At 35.1% G+C, this 22,782-nt stretch overlaps 1 protein-coding gene across 2 annotated transcripts in view; it reads right to left on the reverse strand.

The window, feature by feature from the left end:
- Positions 1-580: 580 nt before the first annotated feature.
- Positions 581-22,782, reverse strand: part of LRRK2 (leucine rich repeat kinase 2) — a 131,930-nt gene continuing 109,728 nt past the window's right edge. Inside the window, exons 42-51 of one of the 2 annotated variants that reach the window (XM_059185642.1) lie at positions 19,714-19,884; positions 18,392-18,492; positions 13,905-14,099; positions 12,597-12,790; positions 11,309-11,381; positions 10,400-10,584; positions 6,253-6,405; positions 4,448-4,656; positions 2,373-2,444; positions 581-1,960 (exon numbers count right to left, since the gene is read on the reverse strand). In XM_059185642.1, coding sequence (XP_059041625.1) covers positions 1,839-1,960; positions 2,373-2,444; positions 4,448-4,656; positions 6,253-6,405; positions 10,400-10,584; positions 11,309-11,381; positions 12,597-12,790; positions 13,905-14,099; positions 18,392-18,492; positions 19,714-19,884 — 1,475 coding nt within the window. In that variant the 3' untranslated portion in view covers positions 581-1,838. The other variant, XM_059185643.1, reaches the window with a different exon arrangement.

A 22,782-nucleotide genomic window follows, 5' to 3' on the forward strand; every position in this document is an offset into this window, starting at 1 on the left:
TTTTCGAGATGACCTACCCTCAGTATCTTCAATTTAGGAAAGCTCTCAAAAAAATTTTGCTACTTTTGCTTGTTTCATCAATTTATATCACAGTCCTGATGAAAAGTAAGATGAATTTTACTTAAAGTAGTCCACATATAATCCATAGTGCTTTCCAGAATTAGACTCCTGGGGCTTCCTTTTTAAATTTAAACATCCTCCCCAAAATATTTTCTATTAAGGTAAATGCTTTTGCTTTTATAAAGATTAGTAGCTTATTTAAGGCTTCTAGCCAGGAAAAACTTAAAATGACTGTCAATTTTTTTTAATAATTTTTTTTGAAGTCATTTTTTTTCAGTACTCAAGAGTGAACAATCCTTTTAGAAAAATTTTCACGAATACTTGAATATGAAATATATCAGGCCTATCAGGTTTTATCCTTGGGATCCTGAAAATTTTGTGTTCTATAGAAAACTAAATAAACCCTCAAGAGAAAACTTGAGTTAGCATTTTCCATATATCCCAAACACACATTAATACAAAATTTCACATTAGACAGATTATCTGTAGACTTATATGTGAAAAATAAAACATCACAAAGTTTTAAAATTCTTAAACATGCTTTGAAAATCTTTATTAGTCCATTTAAATACAATGTTCATTTACATATTTCTTCATAATTATCTCTGTAAAAAATTGCAGTAAATACAAAGTAACAATGAGAAATATCACAGGAATAAACTCCTCCATTATTTTAAAAATCATCTTATAGTACAACATCAGTCAGTTCTGAGAATATTAAATGGACTGGTTATCTATTACAGGGAATTGTCTCAAATTATGAATAGGAAGATATTTAAACAACTTAGGTATAATTTAGAGATTAGATTAGCAAGTATTTTACCCATCACAGGCTGACTCTCCTTTCTTCTTCAGTAAGCTAAAGTGTTAGAAACTTGCCCCCATGGTTTTGATGGGAGTTGTGGAATCCTGTTAATTCTGGAAATGTGGTTTTTTTACCTGAGCGATGCAGGATTTGCAGAGTCACAAATTTAGGAAGAAGATAGGTAGAAGTGTTAGAGGAGAGATTAGGAATAAGTAACCACTGAGATTCCAAATTAAAACATAAAAAATATCACTGAAAGACTGAACATTGTATTTACACCAATTATACAAATTTCAGGGTATCCACATCCAAAGTTAGAATTGTGAAATTAGGAAAAGAGAAAGTGTGGAAAGTGTGTCTTTCCTGGATATGAGAACAATATGTTACATTTTCTCATCGGCACATTTTCTTTCATATGGAAGGAAGTTGCATGAAATGCATTGTTTGAATCAGCAATGAAGAGAACGCACATCCCAATAAATGGCTTTATTAGTGAAAATTCATTGACAGTTTACAAGCATATGCGATAACTGCATTTAAAAGTAATCTAAGAAGGAATGTATTACATGTGAAACGGTCCTAATAGTTTTATTCTACTTTGCAGAACACCTAAAAAGTAATCAAACAACAGTGTTGTTTAAGCGCAGAATTTTAAATAATGTTTACTTTCCTTATGGACAACAATAAAATTAATCACTTTGTAAATTTTGGTATGAGTCCTGCAATTATGTACATTTTACTTTTCTTTTCATTAATTAATTCACAAAATTAATTAGGATGTGTAGGAAATATAAAGATATTTTAAATAGTTCTTCAAAACATATTTTCACTGATAATTATTTTTACACATATTTATATTTAAAATAAAATATATAAATATTCCTTCATATATATATATACACACACACACACACGAGCTATTTCAAAAAGTGGAAGTACCCTTTTCACATGTAAACATTTTTAAATCTCTCTCTTATTCAACAGATACTCTTCTCATTTTTTCAGCTAATTCTTTTCTCACTTCAATATGTTTTTCTAAGTTTTGCACTTCATGTGGAAGATTGATGTCCCAAACAGACAAACAAGATTGTATTTCTACAAAAGAAAAAAAAAAAAATGAAACCAGGTTTCAAAGATTGGCCATAAAGCATTTTTATTTTATTTCTACTTTGTTCACTTACATTTAGTTGTCTTGGACAAATATATATATAAATACAGCTAAAAACAATGTACGAAATTACTGCTATTTATAAGAAAGTCCATTTGGAAAATATTTTAAATATCTTACAGAAACTACTATATGTTAAAAAGAGTGTGGTCCTTTAATAATCTAACATTTCATTTTCTGAAAGAAATTATTTATTCCAACACTGTTCAAGCCATCAAAAATACTGACGTATTATAGCATATGTTATATTTTTTATAAATGTGTAGCACACATAATATTAATTGTAATCATTGATGTCACTGCACTGAGTTTGGAATAGAGTATCTTATTAAACATTACCTTTTTGATGTTGTGAACTTTCAGTACTTTTCCGAATATACCCCAAAACCAGCATGACATTTTTAAGACTTCCTTTAAAAAAAACATGAGTCTTCTGTTAAATCAATATAACAAGTTGGACTTTAAAATGTCCTTGGAACTTACTTTTTTAATTCTACTTTTGGAGACACATCAATTATATTAAATAAAAACACTCCAAGACTAGCAATTATTTAATGTTAGAAAATTTGTGACCCATTCCTTGCTACAATTTTTAGGAATTGTGTCAATCTGAGAAAATAATTTAACCTTTGAAAACTGGGTTGAGGGCACCTGGGTGGCTCAGTGGGTTAAGCCTCTGCCTTTGGCTCAGGTCATGATCTCAGGGTCCTGGGATCGAGCCCCGCATCGGGCTCTCTGCTTGGTGGGGAGCCTGCTTCCTCTTCTCTCTCTCTGCCTGACTCTCTGCCTACTTGTGATCTCACTCTATCAAATAAATAAATAAAATCTTAAAAAAAAAGAAAACTGGGTTGAATGTTTATACAGCCCAAGTTATATAATTAAATGAGATTATGTGCATGAAGGTGCTTTGGGACTAGTCAAATGTGAAACATTTGGATAAAGAATTGGAAGGATGGATATACTGAAAGTCTGTCACAGAACAATACTTTCTTCTCAAGTCATTCACTAAGAAGCCCTAGCTGAGCACTAGCAGTAAAAGGGCAAACAAAGACATGCAAACCCAACCCATATGGAGTATTCGTTCTAGTGAGGAGACTGACATTAATGAAAAAGATCCAGGACCCCAAAAAGAGAAGTTTGACCTCATCAGTACTGACTTCTCAGGGGCTTTGAGACATGAACTGCCATTTTGAAGAAAGAGTTAATTTAGTCTATCTTCTTGGCTTAGTTAACGACATTAACTTAAATCAAATAAGCAAAGAACAAAACAGCTCATGAAAAACCCTGAGGCAGTATGAAGCATGGTATTTCAGAGGGACTGAAAATATAATAGAGCAGAAAGTGCAGAGGAATGTGGTAACTAGCAGAAGCCAGAAAGGTGAGGTGAAGCTACTTTGCGCCTGCCACACCTTGTAGCGTCTGTTTAAATTTATCTTTAAAAATCAATTAAACTCACTGAAATCCACATAATGTCAGTAAGGAACAACCACTTGGGTCCTAAAGTACATAGAAATTAAATGAGAGGTTGGAACAACCTTGGTAGAATAAAACTAGAGAGACAATCCACTAGAGACCTACTGCTCTGCTTGTGGGGACATGTATCCTGATAGCGAACCAATCACTCACCGCATCTAGTCTAACTCCTTCTGTCCAGCTCCAAAATCCATTCATTAAAAACTGGGTAAGAGTAAGGAGAAACATTTGTCTCTTTTTAATGTATTCCTGTTAGAGGAATTTACTATTCTCTTCACCTGTCAAACACATTCTGACCTCTTCCCTAGTTACATTAACTCTAGTTTTGCAGAACTTAATTTCATTGTTATTTTAGGTCAACTTTGCATATATGCTAATACTATTCTCTAAACCAAATAATTGGTTAAAAGAAAAAAATGGAATGTATTTATGTAGAAAATATAATCACGTGCTGTTATGACTTCTTCGTATTTAAAGAGAAAGAAAAGACAAAGTTTGCTTAAAACATCATGATTGTTAATACTCACACATTGCAGAGTTCAGCATATATTGTTACAAGAATACAGATTTGCTTATAGAATGAAAAACCAAATTTAACAAGGGTGGGAAGCATAAACTGGTCAAAACAGATGTTTCCTTTACTATCTTTGGTTAAAATTTAAAAATACTTAACATCTATTTCCTCTTTTTGCCTTAGGTATAGAAAGTAAGATGCAAATTCAGTGCTTGGCTACAATAACCTGATTCTCTGTGGGACTGGGAGCATCTACTCTCTCCATTTTTTAAATGGCCCCATTCAAAATGTCTCCCATTCCTGTTTCATTATGTGACCTTCCAAGACACTTGAAATGACATTGGAAAGTGAAAGAAAAATTAAAAATAAAAGCGTATTTTTATCATCTCAAACAATATGGGAAAAGATCTAAAGGAAAGAAACTTACCTAACTGTGCTGTCATCATGACTCTGACAGAGTCACAGAAATTCTGAATTATACGTATAATTCGACGAGTTGAAAGATCAAGGAGTAAAATATGGCCTCCTCCAGTTCCTATCCAGAGAGCAGTGTTCTTCTGGAGGCACAGGGTTTTCACCCTCCCAGTATAAGACAGTTTGTGTTTTGATTCTGCATTTACTTTTACCATTTCCTCTCTAAAACCATAAAGAAAGTATACATTCATAGTTTTATCAACAATTAAGAGAGAAAACAGATGTATACCTATATATACACACTACAGATAGCATCTTGAATTATGAATACATGACAGTATATGTTATATACCATTAAAATTCTACAAAACTAGTTTTGCAAAATACAGAATGCTGAAGTAGCTTCCCTACTTGAAACACATTATCAAAGATAACACAATAGCCCCTTAACTTCAAGAAATTCTGAAGTACATTAAATGGATATAATTTTTATAAATAGCAAGCCTATGTAATTCAGTTTTAAAAAAGAATAAATTTGCCCAATATAAATAGAAAGTTATTTTCAAAAGGTTTCCATGAACTCTAAAAGTTATAAAGGAAAATTAAATTTTAGTAATTTACATGTAAAAGATACCAATACCAACCACTAAATTCTTCCCTGAGCCAATGAATAACTCTGACAAAAATGAAGTGTCCAGAAATAAAAGAACTCTAATACTTTTAGACCTTCAAGAAGTAAGGGGAATTCCCAGCATTTCAGAATATGTATCTCCTTACCAACCAGTGAAAAATGAAAAGATTCTAGGCAAGTAAACTTTGAAGTGTCATTTTATAGATATAGGGTATAATCTAAACATTCTCCAGGGTATAAAAAATCTACATGGTAAAAACAAAACAAAAGAAAAAATATAAAGTAGCTAGAAAATAAGGCTGGCTGAGGTCCCATTTCCCAGCAGCAGCACACAAAAGAGGTGTTTGATTTAGAGTCTGAGATTTATGTCTAACATCCTGGATCAGACTAAGAACTGGCTGTCAGGTGTGGTCTTAACCCTTTGTCCTTAGGTAGCTAGTGCACTGGTCAGTCCAGTAGGTTATCCCCCAATTTTTAAAATTGTTTTGTAACTTTATCTTTAGAGCAAAGTATCCTTGCACCTATAGGATAATTATAACTTTGAGAGCTGCCTGGGTGGCTCAGTTGGTTAAGCAACCAATGCCTGGTTTCTGCTCAGGTCATGATCCCAGGTCATAAGATCAAGCCCTGTGTTGGGCTCTGCATTCAGCGAGGAGTCAGTCTGGGATTCTCTCCCTCTGCCCCTCTGCTTGTTCCCCCTCTCTCTCTTCCTCTAAAGTAAAAAATTAAAAATCCTTTAAAAATGTAATAAACATCAATACTGTAACACAACTAGATGTACCATCATCCGTGAACCCAATATGATCACTTTCAGTAATGTACTATTTTTTCATTAGAGAATATTCTTTGTAATACCTTGAAGAAACCATAAATATTATGTTCCTTTTTTTTTTCCAAAATGCAATTTGCTAGATGTTAAGAGATGGTGCTAAAAAGCATTAACAATTTGGTTTCTGAGTTTTTGTTAGTTTTCTAGTTAGAGGCAAAAACAAAGTATAATTAGCCATACTTCCATTCTCTGTGAGAGACCTCTCTCTGTAAAGACAGCTCATACAAGCATAAAATAAAGAACCAATGACATCGTACCTATAGTCAACAATATGTTGTACACCTAAAAATTTGTTAAGAGGGTCAGTGTCAACATTGTATTCTTTCCACAATAAAATACAATTAAAAAAATAATTTACTTTAAAAAGTGCACACAGTCTATTAGTTCACAGAGTTTTTCAGTTTTCTTATCCCGTACTTCCACAAATGGGCTATTCTTCTTAGCAACGTAGAGAGCCGTGTCTACCACCACTGCTATGATGTTGGAATCACTGAAAGCTGCATAAGAAAACCTAGAGGGAAAGAGAGAGTGTCACTACTATTCATTTCTTGCAAACAGATTGGCTACCATAGGCTCTATCTTCATGGCAAGCTCCTAGCTAGCCCTTGAGGCCTAACCTAAATGTCAGCTTTTCTAGAATTCATCCCTGACCTATCAAAATACACCAGTCATTCCCTTTCCCACACCAGTACTAGCTGTAATACGATAGAGCTTATTAAATGTAAAATTGTATTTATTAATTACTGTATCCCTGATACTAGATTGTAACTGTGATTTCTTAAGGATAAGCACCATGTATTTTCTATATAACTCCAATCCAGTAAAGAGTCACCAAGTACCTATCTATCTAGTAGATAGATGGGTAAGTATCTATCTAGAAAAATGCCTGGTTAACAAAAGTAGGCAGTTTGTTAAGCGGCTGGATAGAAGGATGGATGGATAAAGAATGAACTAACAGAGGAATGAAAAGTCATGAAAAAGTAAAAATGGTTAAAGTTTCAATTCCATCAGATAAATGACACAAAAGTATCACAGGGTGTAAAAAATCTTCAGTTCATCATAGGGCAGGAAGATTTCTTTCCTCTGTCTTTCTTGTCCTGGCAAGGGAAGCAAAAACATGTGTTGCCAGAGAGCCACTACATTTTAGGCAATCCTTGAAGACAGCTCAAACTAATCCAAATATTCCAGAGAATTTTAGAATTTATAAAATACTTTTGTGTGTTATCCTATTTGATCCTCAATAAAAATCTTAGCAAACATTACAGATCTCAATGTTTGTAATTATAGAAAGCTTACAAATGCTAAATAACTTGCTGGAGGCCACATGACTGGCATGGTACAGAAGCAGGACTCTACACAAGGCCTTGGAGGCCTGTGGCTTCAGAGGCCACATCATCCTTCACTACCCATCATGCCTCTGTCAGTGAGCACGGATGACAGTAAGGAGGGTGGTGAGGATGAAGCAGCATCTAATTAGCGATGTGGTAACTGCTTAGCCAGGAGAGAGACCAAGGCAACTGAGAAGAAAGTATTTACATGTGTCTATGAAATCTCTTTTGGGAGATGAACAGAGAGGTTCTGTCTGGTAAAGCATTTATACTCCAAATCTCACATGGAATTATAGAGGGTCGATACCCATGATCTCATAACATGCTCTATGAAATAAGTTTAAAAAAAAAAAAAAAACCTGGGAGCCCTTCTTTTTAAATATTTTCAGGCTTGGGGGTGCCTGGGTGGCTCAGAGGGTTAAAGCCTCTGCCTCTGCCTCTGGCTCAGGTCATGATCCCAGGGTCCTGGAATCAAGCCAGGCTCTCTGCTCAGCAGGGAGCCTGCTTCCTCCTCTCTCTCTGCCTGCCTCTCTGTCTACTTGTAATCTCTCTCTGTCAAATAAATAAATAAAATCTTTTAAAAATATTTTTTTCAGGCTTGTTTAGGCTGGTTAGGAGTGTAAGTTCCAGAATGAGAATAAACTTATCCAAACATTTACCACACACTAGGAAACAAATCTGTAAACAGGACGGAAAACAAAAATTCTCACCCACAAGAATCTACAATATACAGCAGTGTATCTGAACCCCAACTCTACTTGAGAAACACCTGAGAGCTTGAAAAGAAAAATACTGACTCGTGGGCCCCACTCCATGATGCATTCTTCGGATTTAATTGGTCTGAGGTGAGTCTCAGGCAGAAGGTTATTTTCAGCTACTTCATGGTTTCTAAGTGGGGCCAATGCTGAGAACCAGTGGGTCTAGTCTTATTAAGAAAGCATTTTGAAACTTCTTGTTTAACAGCGTGTGAGAGCTGTTGTGAAGGGAAATGAGAGCTGCCATGGGAGAACAAACCCAAGGCACCGAACCTGCGCAGGGGGAATCCGAGACCACCCCTCAGAGGAAGTGACATCTGAATTAAAACCAGCAGGGAACACAGTCATCATACAAGAGAGGGAGAACCACCTTCAGAGGCCAGGGGTAAAAGGAACAGGCTGTCTTTGAGAACTGAGATGATTTCAGTTTGGCTAAAGCTCAGAGGGCGAGGAGGCTGCAAAACATTAATTTAGAGAGGGAAGCGAGCACCTTATAGAGTCTTAAGAAATTTGAAAGTCCCCAGTTAGAATGGCCAAAATTAGCAAGATAGGAAACAACATGTGTTGGAGGGGATGTGGAGAAAGGGGAACCCTCTTCCACTGTTGGTGGGAATGCAAGTTGGTGCAGCCTCTTTGGAGAACAGTGTGGAGATTCCTCAAGAAATTAAAAATAGAACTTCCCTATGACCCTGCAATTGCACTACTGGGTGTTTACCCCAAAGATACAGATGTAGTGAAAAGAAAGGCCATCTGTACCCCAATGTTTATAGCAGCAATGGCCATGGTCGCCAAACTGTGGAAAGAACCAAGATGCCTTTCAACGGACGAATGGATAGGAAGATGTAGTCCATATACAGTATGGAGTATTATGCCTCCATCAAAAAGGACGAATACCCAACTTCTGTAGCAACATGGACGGGACTAGAAGAGATTATGCTGAGTGAAATAAGTCAAGCAGAGAGAGTCAATTATGGTTTCACTTATTTGTGGAGCATAACAAATAGCATGGAAGACATGGGGAGATAGAGAGGAGAAGGGAGTTGGGGGAAATTGGAAGGGAAGGTGAACCATGAGAGACTATGGACTCTGGAAAACAATCTGAGGGTTTTGAAGGGGTGGGGAGTGGGAGGTCGGGCTACCAGCTGGTGGGTATTATAAAGGGCACGGATTGCATGGAGCACTGGGTGTGGTGCAAAAATAATGAATACTATTATGCTGAAAATAAATAAAAAATAAATTAAAAAAAAAGAAATTTGAAAGTCATGTAAAAGACAATGGGACACGTGTGACGGGGAGTGTGTATGTGCAGGGGGTGGTTTAAGCAAGAGACTGATTTCAGATTGATTTGCACATTAGAAGAGCCCCTCTGCCTGCAGTGTTGTGAATGGACTGAAGGGGGCAGAACAGGAGGTTGAGAACTGGTTAGAAAGATGCTGTTATTAACATGGCCATCGATGATGGATGACAGCCTGGTCCGCGGAAGCAGAAGTAGGAAAACTGAGAAATACAAGCTTATGAGAGTCAATTAGAAGGAGAGGTAAGTGGACAAAGGAGTCAAGGATTACTCCAGGAATTTCAGTCTGGGGCAACTGGATGGAGATTGAGAAACCAGGATATTCCAAGATAGGGATTTGTGACTCAAAGCTAATAATAATCATAACTAATATTTATTGAGAGCTTTCCAAGTGCTGGGCATTATGTTAGCTCCTTATATTAATATTTTACCTAGTCTTACAAACATCCCCTGGAGTTAGGACATACTATAATTCTCAGGCTAGAGAAGACTGGGTATTTAAGAAGTTCTTGCCCAAGTTTACATATTCAACACATGGCAAAACCAATATTTGAACTAGGATTTATGCTGTTACCCACCAATCTATGCTGTTTCTCCCTGGCGAAGGTAATAAATAAGAACCAAGTGCAATTGTTTTATTAAAATAAAACTCTAAAATTTGAAACAACAAATTGGGATAAGGTTTATAGTTATTTTATTTTCACTTGAAAGTGGTTATCACCAACTCTGCTGTAGAGAGGACATCGGTGTAATTATCAAATCTAGACATGACTTTGTTCCCGAGATATAGGTTTCTTACAATCAACACTTAGTGGAAGTTATCCTAAACGCATATGTAACACCCACAGATGAAGTAAAAAACTGTTTATTGTCTATCAAATTCATGTTTAATTTGATACAGAGATAATGAAATTGTTAAAAATTTAGATTGATTAGTACTACTAAGATTATCATGGCTGTTCATATTTTATCCCAAATGTGATGAGGCTGGGTGATGTCTTTAATAGAAAAATAAATAATGCATATCAAAAGTTTTTGCTTAGATGGCAACAGCATTATTGATACAAGCATAAGAAATAAACATGAATTTAAAGTGGTAAATTAATTGTATAGCTAGAAATAACTTACAGCTGATGTGTCTTGGTCTCAATGAGCTTCTGAATGGTGAAATCATCAGAAAACGAGAAAAGTTTTGTGCCACATCCTCCCCACACGATGTTTTTTTCAGCTGAATTCATGGATTCACTCAAACACATCAGTGGAGTACTGACATTTCCTATATTTAGTATCTTCAAAGGAGCGGCTCCTTTACACTGCCAAGAAGAGAAACACATTCAACCAACTGAGTATCTGCGAAATGAAAGGCTGTAAAATCTGCTGCACTTTCTAAAAGCCACTTTTCCATTGTAAACGGCTAGAGATCTTAAAATAAAAATTCAAAATACATTTTTCAAAGGATTTATGAAAACACGATTCAAGTAGAATGCAGACCAATTTCTGTACAGGAAATAACCCAGGGATTACGCCCTACTAGTTTGTCTCTCCTTAGGTAATCAGCTTTTTTATAATAAGGAGTATAAATGGGTAGGATGTTGGATAAATAGATGGAATCACAGATGCCTCCATGGAGGAAAGAACAAGTGTTTACTGATAAATGAGAATCTGAAAAACAGAAAGTTAAATGATCTCTTCCAGACTAAAGAAAAAGTTTGTGACAAACCAGATTTTTCCCCACATATATTTATAAGGAATTATCACTTCATTTATATAAAAATAGAATTACTTTCTTTTAACATTTTAAATCAGATCTCATTTATCATTTTATCTTTAGTTTATTCATATAAAATGTAGTCAGTCAACAAGTATTTATAGAGGATCTATTTTTATGCAAGACTTTAGGAAAATAAGAAGATGAAAAGCAAGATTTATGATCCTTGCTCTTAGGGAGTTTACATCACTTAAAAGAGGGGTAGAAATAAGCATATATAAAATAAAAAACTTAAAAATTTTTTGATGTAGAACGGATTCAACATTTACCTTAACAGTTTTATCTTCAAAAATGGCTAAATTGCCATCAGCAGTTCCCACCAGAAGAAAGTTTTTTTGCTTGCTGGAAGAAAAAATGTCAATATTGTTATAAAAATAATGCTGATACTGACCAAGATGGCTGTTACATTCCCCTCCAGGCTGACTAAACTTTAGACAGGTTTCTATGTGATTATGGATCCCTAACCTCTCTTTTCTTTGGGTATTTATTTAGAAAACTTAACAATTGTAAATTATTTCTCTGCGGATTTGAGATACAAATCCTCCCAGCCTCTTATCAGTTTTAAGGCTCAGGCATGTCTCTCTCCGGAACGAGGAGGCTTCCTTTTGAAATGTAATCATCAAGAAAGGCAGGGCTGCATCTCCCAGTCTCTATGGAACCGTAGGAACCTCACTTCAATAATGCAACTAATGAATATTTGAACACTACATCAAAAACTTATGATGTACTATATGCTGGCTAAGTGAATATAATAAAAAAAAAAAATAAAATAGCAACAATTAGCAAACAACGATGGCCTAATCACATGGACCCCCCCCTCCACACAAGAAGTCATCCAGTATTTTTCCATTAGCTCATCCCAGTGTTGAAAACACTCCCATCTTTTGTTTCAGCAGAGTTGAGTTCAATTTCTGTCCCTGATTGAAAAAAATCTTAAATAAAGTCTTCCTGACCAATTAAATGCCACCTGATGAAATTTTTGACAATATCCAAATAATTTCAACTTCAAAAGTGCCAGTGGACTTTATATATCAGCTGCCAAAAACTTGAGTTTCACATTTTTCTAATATTTATTTTCCAGTATTGACTTAAACCAGAGCAATACATGGGGTATGATCTTAATGACTCCAGGAAATCATCCTGCCCCAACTATTACAGCAATCAACCTGTTACTCACAACTGCAATCCTACCATTTGGATAAACTCCTTGGAAATGAGATCCCCGCAACTAATAATGGTTGAGTCACCTACTAATAACTTATGCATTCATTTATTGGGTATTTTCTCAATTTGATAGTGAATTGATATGTTTAAACCAGCACATAACAGGCTATTTATATTTAAAAAAAAAAAAAAGGATAAAGGAAAACTCATCCCTGAAGAGAACCTACAAAGAAAAATAAACTGATGTGAGGGCTGGTAAGGAAATAGACCAGAGCTGAAGTAACACCAGCGGTAAGGCACAGAAATATGTTAAAAATTAGCAGTTTTTGCCACACAATTCAGTCATCAAAAATATTTGTAATTTTCTCCCACAGATCAAATTCACTATGGCACCTTTGCTTGGGAAAGGGATTGCAATACAAGCAAGTCACAGAATCGGTCATCTTTCCAAGAGTATGTCTCTTATCCCCATCTTCGGTATTGATGACCAGGAGCATGCCAGACTGTGTCCCACAAACTATCCAGCTTTCCTTTTCCGCAGGAAGAGGCACCAAAGCTAGGCACAGTATTCTACTATCAATAACTTCCTGTTTAAAAAATAAAAATAAAAAAGAAATCACAGTTTGAAGAACTTGATTCAAACTTCAGTGACTAGAATTTGAATAGAATGAAAATATTGTCATCCAGACATTTAACTCATTTTATTCTCTTGCTCTTAATTTTAAAAAACAATCACAATTTTACTTAACCTTTCAACAATAAATGATTTAACTGGAAAACAATTTTGCCCACCTAAAATGCATCAAAAACTAGAATAAAAATTGTAATTTGCTTTTCGGTATCACTATTTCTCACTCCGTCAAAGTAAGATGAGGGAACTGTTCAACTTTAAGAATAATGATTAGGCATAACATCTATTTAGTAAGGCAACAGTCAAAATATTAGGTTATTTTTTAAGTTTAAAAAATTATCTTATATTTGCTAATACAATTTATTGATCCATTTTATAAAGTTGTGTTCAGATTTCTTCTCAGTCATGACCAACTGCTACATGGGAATGAAACACTGGCTCCCTGGAGAGATCAATCACGTGCTCCTGTTCACACCCCAGAATTCCTCATGACTAAAGACTGAGTTTCCTTAGAAACTACATTTTTTGGAATTTCTTCCCCTGTTCTTTTTGTCTTCCTTCACTTCCTTAAAAGTTACTCTTTCCTTTGGGGCACCTGGGTGGCTCAGTGGGTTGAGCCTCTGCCTTCAGCTCAGGTCATGATTTCAGGGTCCCGGGATCAAGCCCTACATCGGGCTCTCTGCTCAGCAGGGAGCCTGCTTTCCCCACCTCTCTCTCTGCCTACTGCTCTGCGTGCTTGTGATCTCTCTCTCCCTCTGTCAAATAAATAAAATCTTTAAAAAAAAAAAAAAGTTACTCTCTCCTTAAATCACTTGTATAAGAAACTCTGTCTCAGGCTATTTCTAGGGATCCTAACCTAAGACACACATATATACTATGCTTTTGAAACAAAACACAGACTATTTAATTTCATGTAAATCCTCTTGTTCTACCAGAAAACTAAGTAATACTCCTATATTGCTTTCACTTAATTTCTTCCAAAGTAACTTTTTACACTCATACATGGTTTAACATCATCCACAAAATAAATTTTTTAAAGTATCTGTAACTTAAAGGGCACTTGAATTTACCTCAGAAGTCTGTTTTTCTGTATTTAAGTCAAGAAATAAGAGTTGTCCTTTGTCACGGTGTCCACAGCCCAGCCAGATGCTTGCATTCTTGCTGTTATGATTTGTAGCGACCATGCATTCAACGCTAAAGTTTTTAGGTATTGATATATGCCTCATCAGACAGATTAACTCAGCTGAATTCAAAATGTCAAAGACCTGAGAAAGTTTAAAAATAACAAAATAATGCATATCAAGTTAACATATGTCCTCTTGAAAGATCATATTATTGTGCATAATGTAGAACGACATGCTATAGCTCTATCAAGAAAAATCTAAACCTCTTCAACTGAGATCCAAGCCAAGCAAAGGATAAATAATCCAAACTACAGATAAAATTAAGTTAAAATAATACTTATTTTTAGACTAAGCACAAGACAGACTCTTTTGTCTGTATGGTATGTTTTGTAACTTAAAAAAACAGAAAATCTCAAAAGTGCCAACCGAACAGAAATTTGGCAGTCAGGAGCTGTTCTTCACCCAGTTCAATACTGCAGAGCTACACCATGTTACAGATGAACACAGGCCACCAATGAATGGAACAGACCTTCTGCCAAGCGAAAGGAAAAGAACTTTTGATCTGTGGTAATGAAATTCACAAGTCACTTCTAGATTCTGTTTTCATGTTTTTCTTTGAAACACTAAAGAACTAGAGTGACAGGGGAGTGGGTGGGGACCACTGTAAGGAAACAGAACCAGGACTCAGGAAACTGGAATTAGAACCATGACACAGCCACCAGGAGACATCACCTCGCACCTGCCAGAATGGCTAGCATCAAAAAGACAAGAAGTAAGAAGTGCTGGCAAGAATGTGGAGGAAAAGGAAACTTAGTGCACTGTTGGTGGAATGTAAATTGCTGCAACCACTATGGAAAACAGCATGCAGGTTCCTCAAAAAATCAAGAACAGAGCTACCATGGAACTTCTTTCTGGGTATATACCTAAAGGAAATGAAATCATTATCTTTAAAAGTTATCTGCACCTCCATGTTCATTGCAGCATTATTCCTAACAGCCAAAACGTAGATATAACCTGAGTGTCCATCAGTGGATCAATTAATAAAGAAAATATGATATATATGTATGTTTGTGTGTGAGTACACACACACACACACACACACACACACACACACACACACTGGAATATTATTCAGCCATAAATAAGAAGGAAATTCTGTCATTTGTGACAACATAGATGGACCTTGAGGGCATAATGCTCAGAGACAAGTACTGTATGGTATCACTTATACATGGAAACTAAAATACAATAAAATAAAATAAACAAAATCAAACAAGCTTCTAGATACAGGAAACAGACTACAGACTGGTGGTTGCCAGAGGCAGGGTATGGGAGGGGGTAAAATGGATGAAGGGGTTCAAAAGTTACAAAATTCCCGTTATAAGATAGGAATGTAGTGTATAGCATGGGGACTAAAGTTAGCAATACTATACAGTATATTTGAAAGTTGCTAAGAGAGTAGATCCTAAAAGTTCTTATCACAAGAAAAAAATTTATAACTTATGAGGTAATGGATGTTAACAAAACTTATTGCAGTAATAATTTCATAATATATACATGCAAATCATCATGTTGTACACCTAGAAGCTAATACAGTGTCTATGTCAATTATATCTTAACAAAACCAGGGATGGGGGGGAAGGTAGGGGAAGTAGCCAAGATAACTACATAATGTTTGTTGAAGTCAGTGTATGTACTCAGCTATTTTTGAGTAGAAATTTTAAAGGTGAACAAAAATTTTTCAAAAAGTTATGATACAAAATCAAGAGTCCACAACATAAAGAGGGTTCTTGTTTTGATCTATTAAAATCTGTCTCAGTTCAAAACATAGCAAGCAAACTATTTCTGACAATATGGTGGAAAATGTTAGTTGGACAAACCACCCATCTAAAAGCAACTTAAAATGCTAAGAAAATTATTTTTTTAACCTCTTAAAAATCTTAAAAATCTCACAACGTCTTAAGGACTTACCAGGCCAAAATATTAGTGAAAGAATCTAGTGAAAGACAGAGAGGTCAACCATACACTCAAGTCAGATATTTCCTTAACTGCACTTATCTACCGAAGGCAAACTGATGTGTGGTTTTCAATATCTTGTCAGCCAGTGAGAAGGAAGTTTAAATCTAGAGCCTGCTCAAAGTGGAGTCCAATGAAGGTCTGTTCCCAAAGGGCTACATATTTAGAGTAAATGAGAAACAGAAATAAAGCTGCCCCATGCTTCCACTTTCTCTGAGAAAAGCAAAGGTGCCTGGGACTTTACAGATAAAGGGCAAGGAGAGAAAAGAACCCTAAGAAATTGTTATCCACAAGCTTGCTCTCAAGAAGATTTATAGACCAGATTCCCATCTGGGAATAGTTAAAAACAAAAAAACAAAAACAAAAACAAAAAAAACCCTCAAGCCAGGAATTGAGTTTAAAGCAATTTGCAGCAAGAAAACTGAGAAAAAAATGCAAAAGATCTGTATGCAAAATTATAAAACTATGTTGAAAAACACTTGAGAAAACATTATTAGGAAGATAACCCACATTCAAGAATAGAACAACTTAATATCACAGAGAATCCTCCCCAAATTGTCTGCAGATTCATTGCAAGTACAAACCAAATCACAGCAGGCTTTTTCATAAAAGTTGACAATGTGATTTTTAAATTTATATGGAAAAACTAAGCCCAAGAATAGCTAACATATTCCTAGAGGAGAAAAAGAAAGAAAGAAAGGAGAACTCATAAAGTGGCAGAAATTAAGACAGGATAGTATTAGAGGAAGAACAGACAAGTTGACCAATGCAAGAGAATACATGTGTGGGTGTGTGTGTATCTGATAAATTATAAAGTGAAAATGCTGGGGTGTGTGTGGGGGGAAGAGATCAACAGGAAAAAAGGGAAGAAACTATTTAATAGATGAAGCTGGAAAATTCAGCTACCCATATGGGAAAAAGGAAACTGGATTCAGATAAAAAAAATGTCAATTCTTGACGGGAGAACTTCAATGTCAAAAGCAAAACTTTTAACCATTTTGATAAAACCATAGGTAAATATTTTTGTGACTCTGGCAGAGATAAGGACTTCTTAAAACAGGGCCCCAGGGCACCTGTGTGGCTAAGATGGTTAAGTGTCTGCCTTCGGCTCAGGTCGTGATCCCAGGGTCCTGGGACTGAGTCCCAAATTGGGCTCTCTGCTTGTCAGGGAGTTTACTCCTCCCTTTGACCCTCTCCCCAACTCATGCTTCCCATCTCTCTCTTTCTCTCTCACTCTCTCCCTCTCCCCCTCCCAAAAGTAAATAAAATCTTACAAAAAAAAAATAGGATTCCAAAAGTAATAACCATAAAGAGTGTTGTTAAATTTATCTGTATTAAAAATTAAAATATTCTGTTCATCAAAAGGCACTCTACAGGAAATAAAAAGGCAAACCACAAATAGGGAAAAGAAATTTGCAATATGTATAACCAACAAAGGATTAGTACTTCTTTTTTCTTTTTCTTAATTCATCTGTATGCAAATAATCCAATAGGAAAATGGGCAAAGTAATGAACAGGCATTTCCTAGAGGATTAAACATATATAACCAAAGAACATATAAAGAGATGGTCATCTTTGTTAGTAATTAGGAAAATGCAAATCAATGCAGAAGACTACATATCTGGAAAAATTAAGAACTTAGACGGTACTAAATTTAGGGAGAATATATAGAGAAATGTTTACCCTAACATATAGATGATTAAAGTATTAAGCTGGTAGAACTTCTTCAGAAAACAATATGGATAGTCACATATGCTACAATCCTGCAATTTAATTTCTAGGTCTATATATCACAAAGCAATTCTCATATATTCTGGACTAGGAGAGGGTACAAACATGTTCATAATAGCAAAAAACTGGAAATAATACCAATACCCACAGACATGGTCATGGGTACATATAATGCTTCTCAAACAGTGGAATGGAATAGCGTGAAAATAACCAAACGCTATGTTTAACAACCTCAGTAAAGCTTGCAAAATAAGGTTGGGAGAACAATGAAAATATTTCAGAACACGATATGACTATAATTACATTTTAAATAAAAGATGAATATAGGAAAACCAAACTGGGTAGCAAACATAAAGAAAAGCAAGGATTATCTCAAAAGTCAGCAAAGTGGAAAAAAAAAAAAAGTCAGCGAAGTGGTAACGTCTATAGGGAAAAGAAAGTGATGCAATCAGAAAGAAGCATACAGGACTCCTGGGTGTTGGCAATGCTCTTTATTTTGTGCCATGGGTGGCAGGAGATACAGAAGTTTTGTTTTATCACTCTTTGTGGTGTGTGTGTGTTTATTTATATATTTGAATATATATATATATATATATATATATATATGAAAAATTACATATGTGTACATACATATACTGGATGTTCTATAAAAAATATAGATAAATTTTTACTGAGTAAAAGAGTACCTGGGCAGAAGTAGGCCTTTCTTGAGGATTTTCCTTCAAACACTTTTTAATTAACTTCTCAACCATGGGCCATGGGGCACAGCCATATTCTTTAACTGGATCTAAAACATTCAAAAACATATTGTGCTACAACATTAGACAAAGCAGAACAATTACTTTGTTTCCTTTTCAGCGTATGTGAGAGGTCCAGACCATGCAAAGGGAAACACTGATCTCCTTAATCCTGTATTTAGTTTGGATCTACTTATATCACAAACTTAAAGTGATTTTGTTAACTTTATCTCTACTAGTGACATCAAAAAAGACTACCTGATCTTTTATTATATAAAAAAGACACAAATACTGATTGAATAAAATAAGAGATTTTTCATTTCACACCTGCATTTCACATATACTTTGAAGGTATTTTTGCTCATATAATAATTAGACTTCTATGGAAGTACTTTTTATTTTAATATTTAAAGTTGGCAAGCATTTAATCCTCATACCCCACAGTAGGTTTTTGCATATTTCTTTTTTACAAGAGGTATAACATTCTTCCAGATGGCATAAACTAGAGATCTGGGAACTGTCACTGTACAGCTAACCAGTGAAATTAGGGCAATGACCCAGATTGTGTTGAAAGTTTATCCAAATAATAATAAATTTCCTTTTGCCAGGAATCTTTTAAAGGTTCCTCCGAAGGAGGTAGGTGAAACTATATCCCCTGTACTTGGCACATAGCATATACTCATAAATAAATATTTAAGTGAAAGTGAAAGCAGAAAATATGAGAAAAAATTTAAAAGAGTACTTGTAGGGGGAACTGAAGTAACAGTTCAAGGATGAATGACAATGTCCTAGAATTTTCTAAAAGCATGAGACAACCAATATGAGATCTGATTTCATTAAACAATCATTTGCTAATTCTTATTAATATTTATTACTAAAAATAATTGCTATACATAATTCAAGCTTCTAGTCCTGCATATAAATCATCTCCCTCCAAGAAAATGAACATACTCCAGGCTAATGAGCACATAGTTACTCTTCAGGAGCATAGAAGTCACTAAGCATGGAGCTCTAAGAGCAATGTTATTTCTGAATATTCTTCTAAGTATAATATCAAATACATCAATTTTAATTTGGGATTTTTTTTTAAGCCCAAAACTGCTATCTTTCTCATATGATTTCCATTAATGTGTCACAGGATTTAAGAATATTCATGCACTAAACAAAAACTCATCAGTTGTGAAGTGAATTAAATATACAACTACAATTAAATAACTTGGAAATAAAGCTGCTGTTATAAAAAAATAATCTTTATTGTAGATAAAACTTACCAGGTAATTTTCCTTGTATTGCCAGTTCATCAAACTCATTTGGAAACTTCAAACCCTCTGCTATTCTACCTCCAGTTGTCAAAATGTCATAGAGTAGTAAACCAAATGAATAAACATCAGCTTGTTGGTTATAAATAACATTTCCTCTAGCAACTTCAGGTGCACGAAACCCTGAAAGTAAGCAGATGTATTAATAAATATGCCTAACACCGGGCTCATATGCCCAAGGAGGCATATTCTTAGGTAGAGATGTTGATGAAGAGTCAAGGAGATGAGTTCTAAATCAAGCCATGTCCTTTCTGTAAGGAGATACGTAGATCAAGGCAATTAACAGCCTTGTGCTGACATTTCACCCCAAAATCGCTCTTGAAAAATAGTAAGGATAAACGTTCAATAATTATTAAGTAATGTTTCATATTTAAAGCAATTAAGCTTAATCAGGGGGGAAAAAAGAACCGTACATCATTTTCCTCATTCCTAAAAACACCATTCCCAGGGAAGTATTTCAAACAAAGGAGAGGCCAGGAGGGCACTATTTCTAGACTTTACTCCAAGTCACTTTAACGTGACTGAAGTTTAATGCCTTCATTATTTTCAGAACTTGTGACTCCATTCCTTCTACCCAAATGGAAAAATGAAAATAAAACCACAACTAATGTAAAACAACACCTCAGGTGTTGGTTCATGACTAAAATTTTTTTAAAGGGAAATCAAACTTTTCATCTCACAATAGATATAAATCACTTTTAAATTCTTCACAAAAAAAAAGAGTAATTTCAACATGATTCATAAGAGTAAAAATATCAGCAATCTAATGAAATCTATCAGAGGAAATTGGTTAAATGATGTGCACTACACATTAACTTAAAAATCATTTTTAAGATGACATGCTATAATGTAAACAAAAAGAAAATGTAGGATATAATTCTGCAAGGACAGAAAGTTATCAAATGTTGTAAAACAAATCAACTGAGTTAATTTTTTTAGCTATGATAATCGTATTGTGATTATGAAAACAAACATTCTTATTCTTTTTTTTTATTATTTGACAAAGAGAGAGAGAGAGGAAGAAAGAGAGAGAGAGAGAAGCAGAGGGAGAGGGAGCAGCTCCCTGCTCAGCAGGGAGCCTGATGCAGGACTCAGTCCCAGTACCCCAGGAGCATGACCGGAGCTTAACCCACTTTGACCACAGCTTAACCCATTGAGCCACAGGGCGCCCCCCAACATCCTTATTCTAAGGAAATATTTGTCTGTTTGTTTAGGCATAGCAACATAATGTTTGTGATTTAATTTCAAAGTCTCAAGTTCTTACACAAAGAAAGCCAAAGAAAGGACAGTGTGGCAAAGAGTTAATAATCTACATGAAGGGCACATGGGTGTATACAGTGCTATTCATTCAACTTTCCTAGAGACTTAAACATTTTAAAAATAAAAATTTTTCCAAGAAATACATCTAAATGTAATAATGCTTATTTCCATGTGCTAAAATTATGGGTAGTTTTTATTTATTATTATTTATTTTAATTTTTTATACTTAGAAATTTTCTATAATGAACATATATGATTGTCATCATTTAAAAACATAGCCGGGGGTGCACCTCCGTGGCTCAGTGGGTTAAAGCCTCTGCCTTCAGCTCAGGCCATGATCCCAGGATCCTGGCATGGAGCCCTGCATCGGGCTCTCTGCTCAGCGGGGAGCCTGCTTCCTCCTCTCTCTCTGCCTGCCTCTCTGCCTACTTGTGATCTCTGTTTGTCAAATCAATAAATAAATAAATAAAATTTTTTTAAAAATAGCCAGGTAAATAAACAAAGTATGAGTTCATAGCCTTCAAGATGTCAATGGCTGAATTTGGAAAGTGTTCTGTTTGACCGAGCTTACAATCAGAAGACGAAGCGCAGCAGTCCTTCACCAGGCTGGAAGGACGTGAAGAATCAGAAAGATGGAAGGTCAGATTTGAGCATGACAGTCCCTATTGTACTGTTAATATTCTCCAGTTAACATGTTGTCACATTTGTTCATACTCTTTCTACAAACACACACACTCTCACCATTTTCCCATTATCTGCCTGCCGCTATATACAGAGATATATAATAGCCGTTTTCTTAGAAAAAGAACATTTTCCTACAAAGCCATAATATCACACTCACACTCTAAGCTCAAGAACTGTGTTAGTAATTAGGACAGCTCTTAAACAGATCCCTAATAACTGTTATATAAACATATAACAACAGCTCCTAATTCAATTGTTATAGGTTTTATAGATACTTTCTTAAGAAGTTCATTTGCTATGCCAAAAAATAACCCAGATGGGCAGATGAGGACTTTCCATTGTATGAATAACATAATCTTTCCAAAAATGTTGTGTGTTTTCCTAAGGCCACAAAGATAATGAAAGGTCAAGTCAAGAGTACTTACAAATAATGAGCTACTCATACATTAGCTAGTTCATCGACAATTTTTATGACTACCCTTCTAGAATTTAAGAGGGATTTTGGAGGTTACTATCAATCTCATGCAATTTATTATTCATCCAGCACATTTTGGGGGTATCTATTAGAACAAGTTACTATTCAGAGATGATTAAACCTTTCAGTCTATTTTTTTCCCTTGCTAAATTTACTCTTAGAAACACCAGGATTTGTAATTGTGGGAACTTAGAGCAGAAAAACCGAGGGTCACATAGTCTAAATTTTCATCCAAGGCACATATCCTTTTACAACAGTTTTTATCTCTCTAGGCATCAATCCACAGATGTTAGAGCTACGCAGAAGGTTAGAATTTTTTCTCAGTGAGTCGAGGGACACTAAGAAAGAAAATTGTGAGGCCATGGAAAGAAGTATTTACTTCAACATGGAAATGATTTTAACCTTCTTATCTTCTCCCTTTCAAAATAAGTATCTTCATTGACACAATCCCCAGCGGGGGAACATAATCCTTATTTATATATTCTGGAGGTATCTCAACCACAATATAAGGCACTTCAAAGTGCTTTTGAAATTCATCCAATGAATTTCTAATGATTTTCTAATTTCTTGAACACTAACAATTTCTTCTAATCTATGGAGCA

Source organism: Mustela lutreola, chromosome 8, assembly GCF_030435805.1.
Source record: "Mustela lutreola isolate mMusLut2 chromosome 8, mMusLut2.pri, whole genome shotgun sequence".
Classification (NCBI taxonomy): Eukaryota; Metazoa; Chordata; class Mammalia; order Carnivora; family Mustelidae; genus Mustela; species Mustela lutreola.